We start from the raw sequence: 19,796 nt of genomic DNA, 5'->3' as shown, positions 1-19,796 counted from the left end.
CTCAGTTCTGAGGAACCCAAACATATTATGCCAATAAAACCCTAGGTAACATCATAAAGCAGCTCTTTTGTGGATGTTGTTGACTTTGAGTTATGGAGAAGGAGGAAATGGTGAGATATCGAGAAGTGGAGATGGCGAGATATGGGGGAGGAAGAGGAGATGGTGAGATATGGAGAATAAGGAGAAGGTGAGATATGGAGCTGATGGTGAGATATGGGGGAGGAGGAGATGAGATATGGGGGAGATTGTGAGATATGAGGGAGGAGATGGTGAGATATGGAGGAGCAAGAATTGGTAAACACTTAAAATATTCCTAATGATGTCGATGAGGCAGCAAGGAACAATTTATGGCTGTGGGCACATAAGCCTATTAGATAGGGCTTTGCATCTCACTTTTTTCTCTTTTGTTAAACTTCTAGGACTGGGAACCATTCCAGGCACTATTATCTAAACATCACCAATCATTACATGTGGACCTCAGTGGATGTGACAGTAGGCTTATACACATCCCTGTGCCAGTACTTTGATGGGAACGAGAACAAGTGGAGCACAGATGGGGTTTTTCCTCTAAATGACACCCGACCTGGCCAGGCAGTGTGTTTGACTCGGCACCTCACCGCTTTCGGAGCCAGCCTGTTTGTCCCACCTCATTCGGTTGTTTTTATCCACCCAGTAAGTGAAAATGAAAATGGGTAAAGAAAGATCAAACTGCTGTTAATCCTTCTCCATTCTACAGTTTGGTCTGGAATAAATCTGGCTAATAGCAATAACGGGATAATTAAGGAAACATAAAGGGGCAGATTGAGAGCTTACAGTGATGCTTTATGTCAGCTGACCGATCACACACTTCTGTCACTGCAGCCTCCTCCTCCTGGGATAAACTACATTGTCCTACTCACCTGTGCAGTCTGTTTCGTCACCTACTCGGTGGCCACTATCATCGTTCACAAGCTGGACCTGCTAGATGTAAATAAAGCCGGGGTTATCCCTTTCTGTGGCAAGGCCGGATCCTTTAAGTATGAGGTCCTGGTGAAGACTGGATGGGGCCGTGGCTCGGGTGAGTAGAAAGTGTGTTTTGAGCTTGGTCAGTCTGCAGAAAGGACATTGGTCAGTGATGTGTGCCAATCATTTTCTAGAGTCTGCACTGTCAGTATTACTTCAGTTGAAAGGAAGTTAATAAATACAATAGGGGGTAATGTAATAAAGTAGTGATGTCTATTCCAGGCCTGGTAGCCCATTGCGACCAAATAGATGTTTTCTTTGAAAAAAAAAAAAAGTGCTCTGTGAGAGGCTGGTTGGTATGGTTTATGTGACTCCATAGATAAGACAGGTACCGGGTGGCTCAGAAGGTTATTGGAAATGCTAAATGTATCACTGTACGCCTGCCTTGTGAATACAGGTACAACAGCGCACGTTGGCATCAGCCTTTATGGAGTAGATTACAAGAGCGGCCACAGGCACCTAGATGGAGACAACACTTTCCATAGGAACAGTGTGGACATCTTCCAGATTGCAACAGAGAAGAGCTTGGGGAACGTGTGGAAAATCCGCCTTTGGCATGACAATAAAGGTACAGCACAACATTGTATTGTATGTATTTCTATAGCACCACACGTGTATGCAGTGACCCATTCACTGCCCTCGGTTCATCAGTTCATCAGTTCATTTCTCATCTCAGGGCTGAGTCCATCCTGGTACGTGCAGCACGTCATAATCCGAGACCTTCAGAGCAAAAAGGAATACTTCTTCCTGATGAACGACTGGTTATCAGTGGGGCGGGAAGAGAGCGGGCGCAGAGTAGAGAGAGAAATCTTTGCTGCCAGTGAGTATTTGTGATAGTTCTTTGCTCTGCGCCTCTTTTCTGCCCAGACACATGCAAAACATGCTCTATCCTTTCCCTTCAGGTGAGATGGAGCTGAAGCGGTTCTCCCGGATCTTTGTAGCAGAGGTGCAGCGGGGGGTTTCCGAGAAGCACGTTTGGCTGTCGATGTGGGATCGGCCTCCACGCAGCCGTTTCACCCGAGTTCAAAGAGCCACTTGCTGTGCTTTGCTCATTTTCCTCTTCCTCTGTGCCAATGCTGTATGGTACGGAGTGGTCGGAGACAAGGAGCTTGGGTGAGTCTCTTCCACTGAACTCAATGCCAAACAAATCTTTTGTATCACAAGCTGTCTGTTCCCTTTTTTTGGGGGCCCATTATTGCGCTTACATAGTATTCATTTGTAGATGGAATAGTTGGGTATAATTGGAGGGAGATAATTGGTTATGTGATGGCCAGTGGAGTTTGTTGCTTGTGAATGAGAAGACAACTTTGCTTTGTGCCGTAGGGATGGCGCCGTGTCACAGCACGTCCCTCTAAGCGTGGATTCAGTGGCTGTAGGGATGGTGACTAGTGTATTGGTGTATCCTGTGTACCTGTTTATCCTCTTCCTCTTCAGACGGGCCCGAAGCAAGGTAAGAAATAAGGAAAGTGACTATGGCTTGGGCTTTAGACACAGCAAGCCTTGAAAAATATAAATATATATGCACCAGTGGTTCATAGACCACTTGCTCTGGTGACCTCATGACAGAATATAATAGAACATAATATGCCCTGTTATAAAATCTGAGGATATTTGAAGTCAGCTTGCTGTTTTGTAACCTGCAGCCTTGGGCCTTTATATGGTCACAGAACCCCTCAGTGACTGCTAATATCCTTATCATTTACAGTAGGGGGTACATTATCCCTTATAATACATGAGTGATACTCGGAGTTCCCTGTATAACTCAGCCTGCAGCCTTGTGCCTTTATATGGTCACAGAACCCCTCAGTGACTGCTAATATCCTTATCATTTACAGTAGGGGGTACATTATCCCTTATAATACATGAGTGATACTCAGAGTTCCCTGTATAACTCAGCCTGCAGCCTTGTGCCTTTATATGGTCACAGAACCCCTCAGTGACTTCTAATATCCTTATCATTTACAGTAGGGGGTACATTATCCCTTATAATACATGAGTGATACTCAGAGCTCCTGGTATAACTCAGCCTGCAGCCTTTATATGGTCAGATAACCCCTCAGTTATGTAATATCCTTATAATTTATGGGAAGAGGGTGTATTTCTTATGAAAGAAGTATACCATATGTGCCACTCACTGTATCTTGATCTGTAACCCCAGAAGCAATATCCAGAAATATTACCCTATTATGCTTTCTCTGGCAGTTCTTTGTCTCATTGTCCGTATGATTCCCCTGCAGACCTGCGTCAGACAGTCCCTCTCATACTTTGACCAACAGTCTCTGGAAATTGATAATTACTTGGATGTGATGGAAAGCTCCTTTATATCATACACTGGAATCCATGGAGAGGTGAGGCCGTGTGAATAACCCATTGGCTGCTTAGTTCTGATTGGATAATATATCGATCCAATCAAAGACATCAGTGATAGCGGGTGCTGTAGATATTTGGCGCAACCAGTGACATCTTATTTCTTTCCTTAGGCTTTTTCAGACCAAACCAAAACAGATATACCTATAGATGATGCAAAGAGGTGAGCGACCTGAGAGGGTGAATGTCCCTAAATATACAAGATGGATCTTTATCCAGAACCTCATCTTTTGCTCTTATCTTGCAGCTTCATCCAGTGGAATAGCAATGAAGGAATGCTCAGCTGGCCAGACCTGCTTAGCGATCCCTCTATTATGGGAAATACCATTCAGAAGCTGGAGAGGCGCAGAACCATCCGAAACCTAGGATTCGATGTCAGCTCCCACCCCAGTGAAGACGATAGTGTGGTGCTTGGTCTTCCTCATTCCCTGGCTCGCCAGTTTCTGGCCTCAGGTAAGGGGGGCGGGGAGCTTCAAGGAGGCTGATGCAATATTAAGTTACTTAGAGAAAGATTTCATTATGGAGGCTATTCCACAATCTTTTCTCCTTTCTTCCAAGCAAGCACACAGGATGCATTTGTGCTTTTGGGCAAGATATGCCACCCTAGGTGGCGCACTAGAGTGTAGTGACCTCCCCCAGTATAGCACAGGGGTAGCTCTTGAGGTCTTTGTCATTGAATCTGTGTGGTATGACAATATATACATTTTTGGTTTGTGTCTGTAGATGGAGCCAGTAGCATGTCACTCCCACGGGACCTCAGGCGGATCTCCAGAACAGAAACCGACCTACTGTCAGACCTGTAAGTAGAGTCCCGGTAGTGAAATAAATCGTATTGCATAGCTGGTTATGTAATTCTGTCAGCCGTAAGACATTTACTGAGATCAGTAATCCTTTTGAATAGCACAGGCAATATTCTGGGCCCTATATCATGCACTTGCCCAACTAGAATTGAGTTCCTAAGTTACCCTTGAAATTTAGGAACTCATCATGTTACTGGTTGCTTTCACAGATCCAACCCATTTGGAGATAAGACAGAGACCATAATATTGGAGAAGTTGAATGAGAAGGGTCAGGCAGTGGCCGGCCATGCCAAAGAGATGACAAGATCGCCCAAGTCTACTAGAACAGGTAAAGGATTCAGTGTCGGCACAAAACATAGGCTGCAAGGCATTATGGGAATTAGAGTCCTGGCTGACGGAGAACTAACGTTTCCCACATTGATTCAATAGTCAAAACCACATTTTCTTTTGGGTGGGATCGCACGTGACCCCCAGTAAAACAGAAAATGTACTACTAATGGGAATAGTTAGGGGAGAGTTGTAAAATGCAGACAGGCAATGTTATTTTTTGGCTAAGATCTGTTTTTAACCTGTGTGTTTTATTGGCACAGTGATCACAGACGCTTTCCAGAGACGCAGAGAGATGCTGCCTTCGTGGTGTGCTCGTGTCGCTCACGCTCTCAGCTGCTTCCTACTGCTTTGCTGCTTTGCAGTTAGCTCCTGGATTGGAGTTGGCTTCACCTCCAGCGTGGGCCTCATGTGGCTCATCTCTGGTATCTTCAGTTTCCTCTGCTCTTTTTTCATACTGGAGCCCCTAAAGGTAAGTAATTGGCAGGAAAATGCCTCCAAATGCCAACCAAAAGTTGGTTCCTCAAAAGTTGGTTGGGACTTAAATTCCATTAAATACAAAGTCTTCAACCCAAATCTCACACAACAACTTCCAGCTAGGAACATCTTACTGATTCGGGCCTTCTAGGCAGGCAGCCTAACAGTTTGAAAATGTATAGTGTAGGGCTGCCACATGTTTCAAAGGGGCCCAAAACAGTGATTCTGGTGGGGCTCAGACAAAAGCCTGATAATATCTATTTGCTCTACTATAGAAAAATGGAAGACACAGACTAAAGGCCAGTTAGGATAAGATTTGGGGTGGCACTTACTCATTCTTTAGTTCATCTCAAGGGGTAAAAGGGCAAGCAGTGCCAAAATAAGCCCACTCTCCTGTTTTCTAGTGAGACAAATGAGTCAAGTCCTAATGTATAAAATGAAGATAATAAGATTATTATGATGCTACCCTTGCCAATACATACGGAGGTGTGCCAGTTTGCCGCAGTACCGCCAAATGTTCACAAAAGCTGTATATTCTGTTGCTTGCCCGGCAGGTTCTTTTTGAAGCCCTGTACTTTGCTTTGGTTGCGAAACGCCTGCATCCAGAAGAAGAAGACACTCTGGTTGAATGCCCTATAGTGGAGCAAGTGTCTGAGCGTATCACCAAAGTGAGGCCACCCCAAGGATTTGCCTTGTTCCAGGCCAGAGAGGAGGCACAGAAGGTGAAACTGCTGCACAGGATGCTGAAGGTAAACAAAGTTCTGGTTTGGAAATGATGGTTTAATCCTGCATTGGATCAGCGATAACTCGTACTGCTGAATGTAGTATGTTTCCCCTGTAATTGCTTGTAGATCAAATTCTCTCTCTCTTCGTGTTATTGTAGAACCTTTTGGTGTTCATGCTCTTCTTCCTGGTCATCCTCATCACAAACTATGGGGAAGCCCCAAAAAACAACAGTGCTTACCTTCTTCAGCGCTCCATCAGTCAGGAACTGGGCACTCACAAATTCCTGCACATTAAGAGGTATAAGGATGGCAATAAAGCAGCCAAAGAGTATCTTCTGTGGTATATTCTCTGACAAAGGGCTCGATTGGCATATATATATATATATATATTTATATATATATATTTCAGTCCTTGCAGTGCAGTGTCTGCACTCTAATGCAAAAAAACATATATATATGTCTCTCGCGGGGTGCACAGCCAAATTCACATATATTCACAGTATATATTTCACGACTGGCACACCCTGTAAAATGATCACAAGTTTATTGTGAACACATTGTACAAAAATAATCCAACGTTTCGGTCCTCAGCAGGACCTTTCTCAAGGATAGTACAATAGTGTTTAAACCAACCTCAAATACACTCTCAATCACACAACTTATATCAGTATTTATACAACAGTAGGATTTGCAGAGTTCAAGTTTGTCTTTGTAGGTTGACCATATTTTGTTTTTGAAGGTCTGATGAATTCTGGGTGTGGGCGTCTGAGATGCTGTTACCATATGTGCACCATAATCAGCCTCTGCAGCAGGGTTACAGCAGCATGCTGGGAGTGGCCCGCCTGCGCCAGATCCGACTGAAGGAAGGTAAGTTACTTTCCCACTGAAGGGAGACATCACTTAACCCCCCCCCCCCAGCCTATAACAACTGATGTTTCTTTTTCCAGCGTTGCCTACATCATGCAGCCTCCAACTCTTTTCCGCTGGAAGATCCTGCCCAGAGCTCTTTGATGATGCCATTTTTAAAAGTGCCACCCTCCCATCACTCAACTGGTCCTATTCCCCACCTGATCATACAGGGTAAGCAATATGTTGTTTAGTGATTTGCTGCATTGTGACTATAATCCCAGTATCCTAAGCTACTGCATATACTACCATTTTACCATAAGTAGTGTTTATCAGTAAATCCATTGAAAAGCCAAGCCCTCAACATTGATTCCATCAAACCATTAAGGATTTACATAACAGTTCTGTGATAGCTTAATGTGCAGTATAGTTCGTAACCAGGGTCATTTTCCATTGCAGTCAGCATTTGCAGCTGTCTTAGAATCTTTTAGTTGTGCAAAGTAAAGTGAAAAGGTGTTGGGATCGGGAAGCCTTGAGGACAGGTCCAGAGTGGGATTCAAAAATAGCCCCTGACTTTTCAAGTACACAGAGGCCCAAACAGCCCCCCTCTAGCACAATAAATTGTGACTGCCTATGGCATCTTACATTTGCCAGAATCCGCAGATTAGCAGTCTGGGCCTGTTCCAGGACAAATATACATATGTGACAGTGTTCTAGAACTTTGTTCTGCATGCATGTTGTAATTGTTTCTGTGCTTTAATGTTCCTGTCTAACTTGCCCTTACTACCCGTGGTCCTGCAGAGCCTGGTACTGGGGATTCCTTTCCTTCTATGACACCTCTGGGTACGTGCAGCTTCTGCAGGGCAGCCAGAAGGATAATGAGGAACTCTTGGAGGAACTGCAGCAGAGCTATTGGATTGACAACCTGTAAGCTAGCACACTTACATTTGGTAAAAGTTAACATCAACCAAACTGCCTACAAATGTATTCTTAGGTTAGAATGTCAGACCCTGGGATACTTCCCGCCACTAGAAATAATCCAAGCACATTACCAGCATTATGACCCTTATAGTAGTAATTACGTTTCTGTGGCGTGAACATCTCTTTAGTTCTTGCTGTCTTTCCTGTTACTTGCAGCACAAGGGCCCTGTTTGTGGAATTCTCCCTGTACAGCCCTGGAGTAGAACTGTACGCCTCGGTGACTTTGCTCCTGGAATTCCCGCTGGCAGGCAGAGCTCTTCCATCCGTCAACATCAGAGCATTCCCCTTGCTGCGCCTGACCAGTGGTACCCACCTCCTCCTGGTTATGATGGTATGTACACCGTGTATCTCCTTGGGTTATCTGACACTTGAACACTTGAAGCAGCAGGTGTTTTCACTCATGATCATAGCATGGAGCATTCTGCCATTGGGCATAGCACCCCAACCCTTGTCTCTTCTTCCTAGGTTTTCCTGATGATGTTTGTAGTCTACTTTGTCCTTTCCGAGTGCCTTATTATCAGAAAGGAAGGACTCCAGTATTTCACCCGCTTCTGGAACTACGTGCAGTGGCTGCTGACTGTACTGGCAGTCTGTACAGTGGTGGTGTATCTCAGCAAGGCCAGTCTGGCTGACAGGCAGTGGGACCGTTACCTGAAAGACAAAGAGGCTTTTGTCAGCTTGTACCAAGTAGGCTTTCTGGGAAACACCTTTCACAGCCTGTCTGCCTCCATCCTCTTTGTTCTCACTGTAAAGGTAAGAAATAAAATATTCAAGCACCATTGTTTGACACCCCGATGGTTGTGACAAATGCATTGTGAGTGCTGATACTGTGTATGTATCACATCTCTGCCGCACTGTTCATCCAGTATAGTAGAAAAACAGTGAATGCCAATATACACAGAAAATACAAAAAAGGTTTATTGCATATCAGTCACAAAAGAACCCAATGTGTTTTGACTCCCATATAATGGGGTCTTTATCAGGAGAACATGCATTAGAAAAAGAAAAAAATACAACTTACATGTACATTTTTTTCTTTTTCTAATGCATGTGCCCCAATTAAGATGGGTCCTTTTGTGATTGACATGAAATAATTTTCAATATATTGGTGTGCCCTGTTCCTCTACTATATTGATTGATTACCTGGGGGTTTTTAGGTAGCCCCCTTGACAGTGTGCACCCAGCCCTGTGTATTTAATGTTTTTGGTGTGCCAACCTAATATACAATTACTGTTTATCCAGGCTGCCCAGCAGATGCGATTTATCAGAGAGTGGTCTGCATTTGGAAAAACACTCAGCCTGGCAGCGAGGGAGCTATGTGCTGCATCTGGCGCAGTCTTTGGACTGGTGTTGGTGTATGCTCAGCTTGGATTTTTGGTAAGAGATGGACAATTATAAAGCTGTTGAGAGTCTTGGGTCTTGGGACACCTGGGTTTGCCCACATCTTTGCATAGTAATTCTCATTGTGCCCATAATAGAGCAGACTGGCCAGCAAGGTGCTCATTTAGTGCCACAATAAATTCTAGGTATGGTTTTTGTTTTTTCACATGGCACCACTAATTTTTCCCAGAGTTAGGGACCTGTTAGTATATATTTTTGGGGTTATTATATACAAGCTTTGAGGTGGCCTGCCTGTGTGTTCCAGAGGGATGGCACTCTCATACATTACTCATCATAATGGATTCTATATATCATAATAGAGGCCCCCTGGCTTCAGTGGCTAATGTTGGACCTAGAGGCTTGTGCATGAGTGAGTTACGTTGTAGTAGAGATATTGCTACCCATTCTTTATCACTGACTACATATAGACAAATTGATGAGTCCTCGCCTCCCACAGTTCCTTCCCCTGATTCCCATATGTTTGCCCCCCGCTCAGCTCTTCTCTTCATCTTGGGAGAAATTCCACAGCTTTGGCTCCAGCATCTTGACCCTGTTTGCTGTGGCACGTGGCAATGTCAGTTTGAAGGCACCCTTCCCATATTCTTCCACCATCTCTCACCTCTACTTTGCGAGTTATTTGGTACTGGAAGTCTGGATACTGCTGCGATTGTTTGCAGCAGTGCTGATAAATAGCTACCGCCAGGTGCGACTGGAAATGTTCCGTCCAGCATTCGAGCCTCAAGACTATGAGATGGTGGAGCTTTTCCTTAGGAGGCTGCGCATATGGATGGGAGTCAGCAAGGTTAAGGAGGTAGGATGTCACTATCAACTTTATAAGGGTTTAATGTAGAATAAATGTAAGTTTGAATAGAATGTAGAAGTGGTGATTCATGTGCTTAACAATGGAACATAGTCCCTATATCACAACTTATTTCTGTTCCAGTTCCGGCACAAGGTGCGCTTCGAAGGAATGGAGCCGCTCCCTTCGCGTTCATCCAGTGATTCCAAATCAATCCGAGGCCTGACTCCAAGTGCCGCCTCTGACACTTCCTCGTCGTCTTCGTTTTCAACCATCTCCAGCCAACTGGACAGCTTAAGTGCTATCAGTGCCAGGGAGAGGGCGGAGATAGATGCCAATGTGCAGAGGCTGGTGCCAGTGCTGGATGCTCTGCTGTCGCAGTTTGATCAGGTCAACCAGGCCACCGAGGATGTATATCGCATTGAGTGCTCCCTTGAGGGTGTACAAAAAAGGGCCTCCAAGAACAGATTTGCTAAAATTGGAAAACGTGGAAGACCTAAAACCAAGAAAAGCTTATCCAACACTCAGCTGTCCAGTGGAACATCCAGAAATGTAGCGGGTTCCCAAGTACATCTTTCCAAACCTGATACTCACAGCGAGGTTGTAAAAGATTCTATGCAGGTTCTCAGACCATCCACAGCTCCTCAGACATTGGTGGGGAACTCGGGAGCCTGCAGGGTGATTGCTGTGGATAAAGCAAGGAAAGAAGAGCCAGCTATGCAGATCACAAACTTTGCCCAAAGCAAAAAGAGAAAGTCAATACGGGCACATAATAGAGTTCACCCAAGTGTAAGTTAGCGGGCATCTGTGTGTCCGGATCAGCAATACCTCTGGGAGCTCGTCTTAAGAGACAAGAATGTTCTATGCACTTACCAAGCCCCGAAGAAATAATGTTGGGTGCCATTTCAGATGAAAGTTTTGGGCTTTTTGTCTGGGAAGCTAGGAGATCCACTGATGAAGGCTCCTTCCTCACAGCATCAGTTAATTTTGTGTTTTCCTGCGTCCAAGCTTAAGGCAACCAACAGGACTGAATCCAGATGTCATTATATGAGCCCTGGTGGCTCCTCATGGTTTTGAACCCAAACCTTTGTAAGCCCAGGCGGCTCTAAAGATTTCATTGTCTCCCATTAAAAGCCCTGGTGGCTGTGTTTTTATAAGGTCCCTAATCGAGGCCCTGGTGGCTTCTCAGAGTTACTTCCGTGAGCCCTGGTGGCTCCTGTATTACTTAGGCTTGCAGGTAGCTGGCTGCCTTTAAGCGTGTCCTGTAAATGGTGCTTATGGGCTGGCGTCTGGAAATGCTCATTTACGAAATGCCACATCAAGTGTTCAAAGCGATACTCAAGGAATAGAGGGGAAGTGTTGCCTTTTGCAACTCCTTGGTGCTTTGAGGGACCACTGGCTTGTTAGCCACTCCTGTAGTCACAACAGGCCCATTGGCTTCTTCCTTTTTGGTCTCTATGTAAATATTTCAGGGTGCTGTAGGTTGCTGGACCTCAGCGGACCCTGAATAAAGGGAAACATTCCCCCTTCTCCTTAAGAAAAAAAACATGGTCTCGCAGTGTAAAAGACCATTGACCTCATTATGCACTTAGGAAACAAGGACTAAATATAGGAGAAGAATCTATATGTTATGTGTCAGATGTTTCGTCTGGCGGTATTACAGTAAATCGCACTACGCTTTGCCTTAAATGCTAAATTTGAGTTTACGTGACACATCTTCAACCTCTGGCTGGAATAGATCAACCCTCAATATTGTTAAACCACAAGCAAGCTACCTTTGGACGGTTTGGTGGGACCAGTACGTTGATGACGGGTTTTTTTTCACCATGCAAGGAAAGACCATTTGCTGTGATAGTTGCCAACCATACCTTGCCAGAGGAACAAGCCCCAAAGGTGAAGAAGGGAACAAAGTTCTAATTTGTTTTTTTTTTTTTAAAAATGTTGGCCCTAAAAGTGGCATTACTTCCATATATAGGGATGTTAAAGGGGCTACACATACATCCTTTACTATTGAGTCGTTTCGAATATTGGTATATTCCAAAAAGGGTTGAAGACAAGAACTGAAACCGCCTGCACACTCTGCCCTTTAATAGGCAGCACAGGTGCCTTAAAGACTTCTTATCTTTCCAAATGTTTTAATGTTGTATCTGTCAGTATGTACTGTTATTGCTGCGTAGCAGTTACCCCGCCTGCTGCCCTCAACCAGCTGATCAACTACAACTTCCCGTATCCATTAGAAAGATACTGGGAGTTGTAGTTCCAGAACGGGGGAAGGCCATAAAGTTGTACATCCCTCGCTCTATACACATACATACATACACACACATATATATATATTACGCAGTTTGCATGGAGCGCCTAGCACTTTACCAAATGCTTTACCACATTTAACTCAAACAAAAATATTCAAGGAAAACAAAGAAGCATTCGGTGGGGTCAATCGTGAACTGAAATACAAAGAGTATAGTGGGCTGGGGATTTATTTTCCACTGGGTCCTTTTTCTCGCTCACCCTCCCGTGCTAAAAAGGGGCAACTAATAAGGTTTGGTATACCCCCTTGGTCTAACATCAAGGGGTTTGTTATTTCTTGCACCAAACAGGAAACTGAAATCACTTTCTTACTTCCTGCCTCACTTCCTGGTTCTGGCGAGTCACCGTTTACAGAGTAGTAGGCAATAAAACTAGTCCACAGATAACCCCTGGGTATAAGCAGCTGCCCCTTATCACAAAGGCTGCAGCTTGTCGAAGGATAATTGAACGATTACCCTGTTTCCATAGGGAGAAGAGGTAGTTCAGGAAAAAGGAACACGTTTTCCTAAGCGCCTGAAATTAGCAATAATTTGGCAAAAGATTAATATTTTTGTAATGAATAAAAGAAATGGAATACATATGGAAGTCATATTTATTCCATTCATGTTGATCAGGTATGTCGAGATGTAAACTGCCCCAGCAAGTGCCCACCATGTTGTAACATCAAAAGATATGTATTTCACTTTTTTTTTGCTAGGGCTATGTAATACTTTCCTTTTTAATCGCCATGCAGGGGTAATCAGGTGTTAATGCCTCAGATCCTTGTCAGGAGGCAGCTATATTGTCCCCGATGTGATAGGATTAAGTTAAAGGAGTGCTTGGGATATTGCTCTGACCACAAACCAGAGAAACCTTAGATGACTTTCTGTTTTCCAAGCAGAGCAGCATCACAAGTCGTTTCTTTTACTCACTAAATTAATTTTCGGCTGACTGCCAAAATGAACAGGAGGTGGCGCTGTTGCATCTTAATAATCTTAGCAGCTGCAACATGGGGGATATCTGTCGAAGGGTGCTTTGAGCAACTGCAATTTTACATGAATTGGTTTTGAGGTATTACATTGCCTTTAGTTTATGGTTTTGCTTATATATCTTGAAAAAAAGTCTCTTTATAAGACAGCCCTCTGCCCCAACACATCAAATTGGAACAGTCCTGACTCCCTGTGCCTTAATCTCTTAGTACCCACAAATAGACACAGGGTGTAGCGGCCAAGGGTTAACGTGTAATATGGAAGGAATTCATTATTTGCTCCCTTCCATTGGGGGGGGGGGGTTTGGGAGTCATCCTCTTTAGATGTGGGGGTGAGCGAGACAGAGACTCCTTGGCGCAGTCCCACTAGCTCATCACTATTTGGAGACCTGTGAGTCCCATTTACAGGTTGGATAATGTGTATATTTTTGCAGGTTTTGCTATATTTTGATAGCATTGGAATCGTGAGCTGTAAAAGCACACTAATGTTATTTAAATGAGGTATTTTGTGCTCACGTGCCGTTGTACATATTTATTTCTAAATCTAAATGGGAGGCTTTCGATTTTTCCCGCCAAAGGCTGCACCAGCTGTTGTCGTACTACAACTCCCATGATTCACTGTGAGCATGACAGGAGGTGTTGCTTGGGAGCTGCAAAGGTGTAAAAAAAAAGTTGAATCAGTCCCAGTTTAAATGGATAGTGGCCAGGTATGGACTGGGATACAAAATAGGCCCTGGCAGTTCAAGTACACAGAGGCCCAAACAGCCCCCCACCAGACCAATTACATTTTACAGTTGGGAAAAGCTGTGTCCATTTGCAGCCGTGTCTCATATTTGCCAGTCTGTCAGAAATTGTGTTTGCTAGGGTCAAAGCATGTGACCAGAAGCATCCAATCAGGGCACAAGCTGAATTTCCAGTCAGACAGACATGGCCACCATTTTAGTCAGCTTGCTGAAATGGAAGCAGAAGGGTGAATGGGAAGGAAACTAAGTTTTATCCACAGATATATTTTTTTGGGGTTTAAAATAAAAAAAGGTTATATACTAAAATAAAATAGAGGTTAAAGACTACAGCCCATGTGGAAATCTAACTTCTTCGGTGAGGGTTGCTCCCATAAGTAGAGGAATGCTGGGATTTGTAGTTCTACAACAGCTGGAGTTCTCGCTTTAGGTGACGCAGCCCACTGTTACACCACCTTACTTTTTAGAACAAGTATGGTAGCGCCATTTATTAGATAAACTGTAGGCCAAAGTGAGGTTAGCCGATCACATGACAAATTAGGGGCCCTTTTTTTTAACATTTTAGGTGATTTTCATTCATTTTAGCGCAGCAATGAGTGTATATATTATCAGTATCCCTGGTTTTTCAAATGATCTGGTAACCTGAGGCCAAAGGCAGGAGCCGGGAGGGGAAAGCATATAATGCAAGAATAAACATATCTGAGCTGCTTTCTAATTTATATTTTATATATTTTGTATAATGGGAATATAGATGATGTTTTTGTGAGGTTTTTTTTTTTTTTTTTTTTTTGCAAATCACAATATTTTAAATGAAAACCTTAACTCTGGGGGACATATTTATGCAAGCGCTCACTGCTCAGTGTTTGGGTAATGGAGAAGTGAGGCAAGAGGTTCTGCTAGGGTTATTCCAGGTATCATGGGATACCAGTACACCAAAGAAGGTCAAGCAAGGTCTTTGCAGGTCTAGGATCATCATATGGTATGAATGGAGTAGCACTGCTCTGTAGTTGTCTTCATAGTAGGGCAAGAAGGGAAGCTGCTTGAACTGTAGGCTGCAATGGAGTAGGGGAACACCAATAATGCATCACACGTACTCTGATTGGCTAGGCAGGCAGTGCTTATAATAACAGAGACTCTGGGAAGGGACTGGGGCTATGGGATAGCAGGTATAGTAGGGAGAGATGATGCCTATAGTAGCAGTGGGGGGATAATAGCCTCTGGGAAGGGACTGGGGCTGTGGGATAGCAGGTATAGTAGGGAGAGATGGTGCCTATAGTAGCAGTGGGGGATAATAGCCTCTGGGAAGGGACTGGGGCTGTGGGATAGCAGGTATAGTAGGGAGAGATGGTGCCTATAGTAGCAGTGGGGGGATAATAGCCTCTGGGAAGGGACTGTGGCTATGGGATAGCAGGTATAGTAGGGAGAGATGGTGCCTATAGTAGCAGTGGGGTAATAGCCTCTGGGAAGGGACTGTGACTGTGGGATAGCAGGTATAGTAGGGAGAGATGGTGCCTATAGTAGCAGTGGGGGGATAATAGCCTCTGGGAAGGGACTGGGGCTGTGGGATAGCAGGTATAGTAGGGAGAGATGGTGCCTATAGTAGCAGTGGGGGGATAATAGCCTCTGGGAAGGGACTGTGGCTGTGGGATAGCAGGTATAGTAGGGAGAGATGGTGCCTATAGTAGCAGTGGGGGGATAATAGCCTCTGGGAAGGGACTGGGGCTGTGGGATAGCAGGTATAGTAGGGATAGATGGTGCCTATAGTAGCAGTGGGATAATAGCCTCTGGGAAGGGACTGTGGCTGTGGGATAGCAGGTATAGTAGGGAGAGATGGTGCCTATAGTAGCAGTGGGGGGATAATAGCCTCTGGGAAGGGACTGGGGCTGTGGGATAGCAGGTATAGTAGGGATAGATGGTGCCTATAGTAGCAGTGGGATAATAGCCTCTGGGAAGGGACTGTGGCTGTGGGATAGCAGGTATAGTAGGGAGAGATGGTGCCTATAGTAGCAGTGGGATAATAGCCTCTGGGAAGGGACTGTGGCTGTGGGATAGCAGGTATAGTAGGGAGAGATGGTGCCTATAGTAGCAGTGGGATAATAGCCTCTGGGAAGGGACTGTGGCTGTGGGATAGCAGGTATAGTAGGGAGAGATGGTGCCTATAGTAGCAGTGGGATAATAGCCTCTGGGAAGGGACTGTGGCTGTGGGATAGCAGGTATAGTAGGGAGAGATGGTGCCTATAGTAGCAGTGGGATAATAGCCTCTGGGAAGGGACTGTGGCTGTGGGATAGCAGGTATAGTAGGGAGAGATGGTGCCTATAGTAGCAGTGGGGAGATAATAGCCTCTGGGAAGGGACTGTGGCTGTGGGATAGCAGGTATAGTAGGGAGAGATGGTGCCTATAGTAGCAGTGGGGAGATAATAGCCTCTGGGAAGGGACTGTGGCTGTGGGATAGCAGGTATAGTTGGGAGAGATGGTGCCTATAGTAGCAGTGGGGAGATAATAGCCTCTGGGAAGGGACTGGGGCTGTGGGATAGCAGGTATAGTAGGGAGAGATGGTGCCTATAGTAGCAGTGGGGGGATAATAGCCTCTGGGAAGGGACTGGGGCTGTGGGATAGCAGGTATAGTAGGGAGAGATGGTGCCTATAGTAGCAGTGGGATAATAGCCTCTGGGAAGGGACTGTGGCTGTGGGATAGCAGGTATAGTAGGGAGAGATGGTGCCTATAGTAGCAGTGGGGAGATAATAGCCTCTGGGAAGGGACTGGGGCTCTGGGATAGCAGGTATAGTAGGGAGAGATGGTGCCTATAGTATCAGTGGGGGGATAATAGCCTCTGGGAAGGGACTGTGGCTGTGGGATAGCAGGTATAGTTGGGAGAGATGGTGCCTATAGTAGCAGTGGGATAATAGCCTCTGGGAAGGGACTGGGGCTCTGGGATAGCAGGTATAGTAGGGAGAGATGGTGCCTATAGTAGCAGTGGGGAGATAATGGCCTCTGGGAAGGGACTGTGGCTGTGGGATAGCAGGTATAGTTGGGAGAGATGGTGCCTATAGTAGCAGTGGGGAGATAATAGCCTCTGGGAAGGGACTGGGGCTGTGGGATAGCAGGTATAGTATGGAGAGATGGTGCCTATAGTAGCAGTGGGATAATAGCCTCTGGGAAGGGACTGGGGCTGTGGGATAGCAGGTATAGTAGGGAGAGATGGTGCCTATAGTAGCAGTGGGATAATAGCCTCTGGGAAGGGAATGTCGCTGTGGGATAGACTTTAGAAGAGTGATATTGGGAGAGTAATGCATTAATGGGATGTTTCCCAACCTGCAGCCATTCAGTTGTACAAATACAACTTCCACGCCCACCTACAGACAAGTCACTCTTTTACTTGCTTTTACTTTGTTGATTTAGGAATGTCTATGTATTTTTATAAAAAGTTATGGATTTGGAATTATAGCTAGATTTTATTAGAAAATAGGATTGGATCCAAAGAAAGAATAGAATTGAATTAGAAGTGAATATCTTGAGTTTACAAATCAAAGCTCTTAACCCATTGGGTACCTGGTAGGACTGAAGGAGATTGCTGCCCCCAAGGGGTTTCCGGTGGGGTAGCAGGTAACAAATGACACTCACCTCATTGAAAAGGACAAAGGCCACTTTGGCTGCATCAGCTGCTCAGTGTTAAAACCTGCACTTAACCCCTCTTCTTCCTTTACTGGATTTGTTGTATCCATAGAAGAAGAGGCTAAATTTTTCGCATTCTTTTGTGTATTGCCCACATTACATGTTTGTATTTATTGCCTAGTGTCCGTGTGTATGGTTGTAATGTTGGACTCCACCCAGCAGAAGAGGCAGTGTTGCCAGTTCAGACGAGATAACGGAGCTTCTACTGTTTGGCACAGGGATACACACTCCACCGGCACAGCCAATCACTGTTGTACTCTGTCTGTTTTTGCTTGAGCAATGCTCTTTGGGAGACAATGTCGTTCAATAAAACTGACTGCTCAAGAAGTCCGAGTTGTGTCTCATGAAGTGTAAAGGTGAAGACACACAGAGCTACTAGTAGCAGCTACTTGTCTTGGCTACTAAAATAGACAATGCTGATCATTTACTGATAATTGTCTCTACAGGTGTTTTAGCAAAGGCAATTCTCAGTATTGTCTAAGGCAGGATATTTTCTAGCGTTAAGTAGCCGTAAAAATGTAGCTGCTATTAGTTGCTCTGTGTGTCTTCACCCTAATGGAAGCAAATTGAGAATTATTAACCCCTACAAAATTTGTTATTTGTTTGCCACCATACTTCCCAGTTCTTGCAGTTCCTCCCCTCTGGTGCCAGACCTCAGGCCATGTCATTGCCATCTTGCAGGCCTCAGGATCCCTAAAGAGACTACCAAACAAGGTTTCCTCTGCATCCTCAGACCCCCAACCTAGAATGTGGGCTATGCCTTTAGATTTGTTGGCCCAGAACTTCTCTAAAGCAATGCCTCCTCTATGGAAGAAGGCGAGACTGATTACAACGAAGGGAAGATCCTCTCTCTCTCACTCCTATTCAGGTGACTGGGTCCTCCCTAATAAGGAATCTGTGGACACCTTAATAAGAGAAGCACAAGTTACTGTAAGAGGCCATGGATTTTCCTGCACAAAACCATTCTCTTGATTATTAAACATAGCAACCATTTCTTTCCCATTTGCAGTGACCTTCACAGATGCAGCGTTGAGCCTCCTCCTATTCCTGCTTTCCCAGCTGTGTGAAGGGTTACAGCAAGGGCCCCTTGATAGGAACTCTCCATATAGTCCAATACTCCCAGCATGCAACATTAGAGAGGCTGGCCTCTACATGCTGCCTCCCTCTGCTGAGCCTATTTAGATGCTGCCAAGAAGACAACTACATGGGCAGCAGGGAGCCCTGTATTTAATGCCTGCCTATTGCCCCTTACACCAATCAAGGAAAACAAAGTTCTTGAGTTCAGTTTATTGTTAAGAAGAAAAAAAAACGTGAAAACTCATTGTGGGTCTCTAGAGATCCTCTTTGTTTTCCGATGAGAGCATAAATAAATTAGGATTTTAATCCAATATTGAAAATAATTTAGTTTTTTTTAGGGTGTCCTCACAAGGTCGGAAAAGTTCATTGTTAATAATCAATGGCAGTTCATGATGGGCGTTCCTCCCTCCCTTCACAGCCATGGTCCTAGTTTGGAGGGTGGTTATAGGGCTGTGCCTGTACCATCAAATCAGAAGCCCGTATCCATGGGCACAAGTTGAAGTGCATCAAGCAAACTCCGTGAAATCGTCCACAGCAGAAATGAGCCTTGTCCTTTGGCCGGTTTCAAATGCGCCGGGGGGAGTCTGTGGGTTTTGTGAAGGGGGCTTGTTGGCCATAGTAGGGACCTGGTAGGGCATGTTGGCACTCAGCTCCTGCAACTCCTCTTGTATCTGGAAGGGAAGCAGAAAATATCACTGTATTGGCTGTATGTGGGTTACTCCATCATCTCTCAGTGACTGAATGCAGGAAATGCACATAAGCCAAGAATGCCATTAGCATTAGTGGAACACAGCACAGGGGGTCCTGCCATACTGTCAAGCAAAAAGAAGGCAAGTGTCACAGAGGCCTAACCGGGGGGTTTGGTGCCCCTGGGCAGGATCATAACCAACATGAAGTTTATAAATATTACTATAAGTTCAAATTTTTTTTTTTTTTTTTTTTTTAAAGCACTAGGTGGGGCATTTGGGAGGCAGCTGAATGCTTTTTAGAACTAAGTGGCCGAGTACTTCCAGCCCTTTTATAATGGAGCTGATTTACCTTTGGTCTCATCTTCTTTATGTGTCGCAGCCTGGCAATCCATTTAGAAGGGTAAATATCTGTGGGGTTGGACCTGCTGTGATGGACTTGTGAAGCCATCTAAAGAAAACAAAGTTTAAAAACATGACGTTGAGGTTTTTCCCTGAAAAGGGTTTTTCCAAATAGGAGCGTAGATGTTCAAGGCTGACTATGGCCTTTGCCACCAACCTACCCACAGATCCAATGGTTGACTAATGTCCAAAGGGCAATATGCAAGAAGGCACCAACTGTGTATGCCAAGCCTACC

General features: G+C 44.9%; 2 protein-coding genes across 4 annotated transcripts in view; one reads left to right on the top strand and one right to left on the bottom strand.

Annotated features, from left to right (window-relative positions):
• Positions 1–14,507, top strand: part of pkd1 (polycystin 1, transient receptor potential channel interacting) — a 77,122-nt gene extending 62,615 nt beyond the window's left edge. Inside the window, exons 25-46 of the mRNA XM_018097493.2 lie at positions 420–672; positions 862–1,057; positions 1,400–1,570; positions 1,679–1,822; positions 1,905–2,115; positions 2,326–2,452; positions 3,240–3,350; positions 3,483–3,532; positions 3,617–3,822; positions 4,093–4,168; positions 4,379–4,497; positions 4,760–4,968; positions 5,528–5,722; positions 5,857–5,996; positions 6,438–6,565; positions 6,646–6,778; positions 7,346–7,471; positions 7,682–7,856; positions 7,991–8,278; positions 8,768–8,902; positions 9,402–9,716; positions 9,849–14,507. Coding sequence (XP_017952982.2) covers positions 420–672; positions 862–1,057; positions 1,400–1,570; positions 1,679–1,822; positions 1,905–2,115; positions 2,326–2,452; positions 3,240–3,350; positions 3,483–3,532; positions 3,617–3,822; positions 4,093–4,168; positions 4,379–4,497; positions 4,760–4,968; positions 5,528–5,722; positions 5,857–5,996; positions 6,438–6,565; positions 6,646–6,778; positions 7,346–7,471; positions 7,682–7,856; positions 7,991–8,278; positions 8,768–8,902; positions 9,402–9,716; positions 9,849–10,502 — 4,162 coding nt within the window. The 3' untranslated portion in view covers positions 10,503–14,507. The remainder of the gene's footprint in view (positions 1–419; positions 673–861; positions 1,058–1,399; positions 1,571–1,678; positions 1,823–1,904; positions 2,116–2,325; positions 2,453–3,239; positions 3,351–3,482; positions 3,533–3,616; positions 3,823–4,092; positions 4,169–4,378; positions 4,498–4,759; positions 4,969–5,527; positions 5,723–5,856; positions 5,997–6,437; positions 6,566–6,645; positions 6,779–7,345; positions 7,472–7,681; positions 7,857–7,990; positions 8,279–8,767; positions 8,903–9,401; positions 9,717–9,848) is intronic.
• A 4,160-nt stretch (positions 14,508–18,667) lies between these two features.
• Positions 18,668–19,796, bottom strand: part of tsc2 (TSC complex subunit 2) — a 32,253-nt gene continuing 31,124 nt past the window's right edge. For all 3 annotated transcript variants that reach the window (NM_001130323.1, XM_012970165.3, XM_012970166.3), the window contains 2 exon segments: positions 18,668–19,143; positions 19,511–19,609. In NM_001130323.1, coding sequence (NP_001123795.1) covers positions 18,979–19,143; positions 19,511–19,609 — 264 coding nt within the window. In that variant the 3' untranslated portion in view covers positions 18,668–18,978.

The sequence above is a fragment of the Xenopus tropicalis genome, chromosome 9, assembly GCF_000004195.4.
Source record: "Xenopus tropicalis strain Nigerian chromosome 9, UCB_Xtro_10.0, whole genome shotgun sequence".
NCBI classification, from domain to species: Eukaryota; Metazoa; Chordata; class Amphibia; order Anura; family Pipidae; genus Xenopus; species Xenopus tropicalis.
The sequence above is the reverse complement of the archived record's forward strand: the minus strand, read 5'-3'. Positions and strand labels throughout refer to the sequence as shown.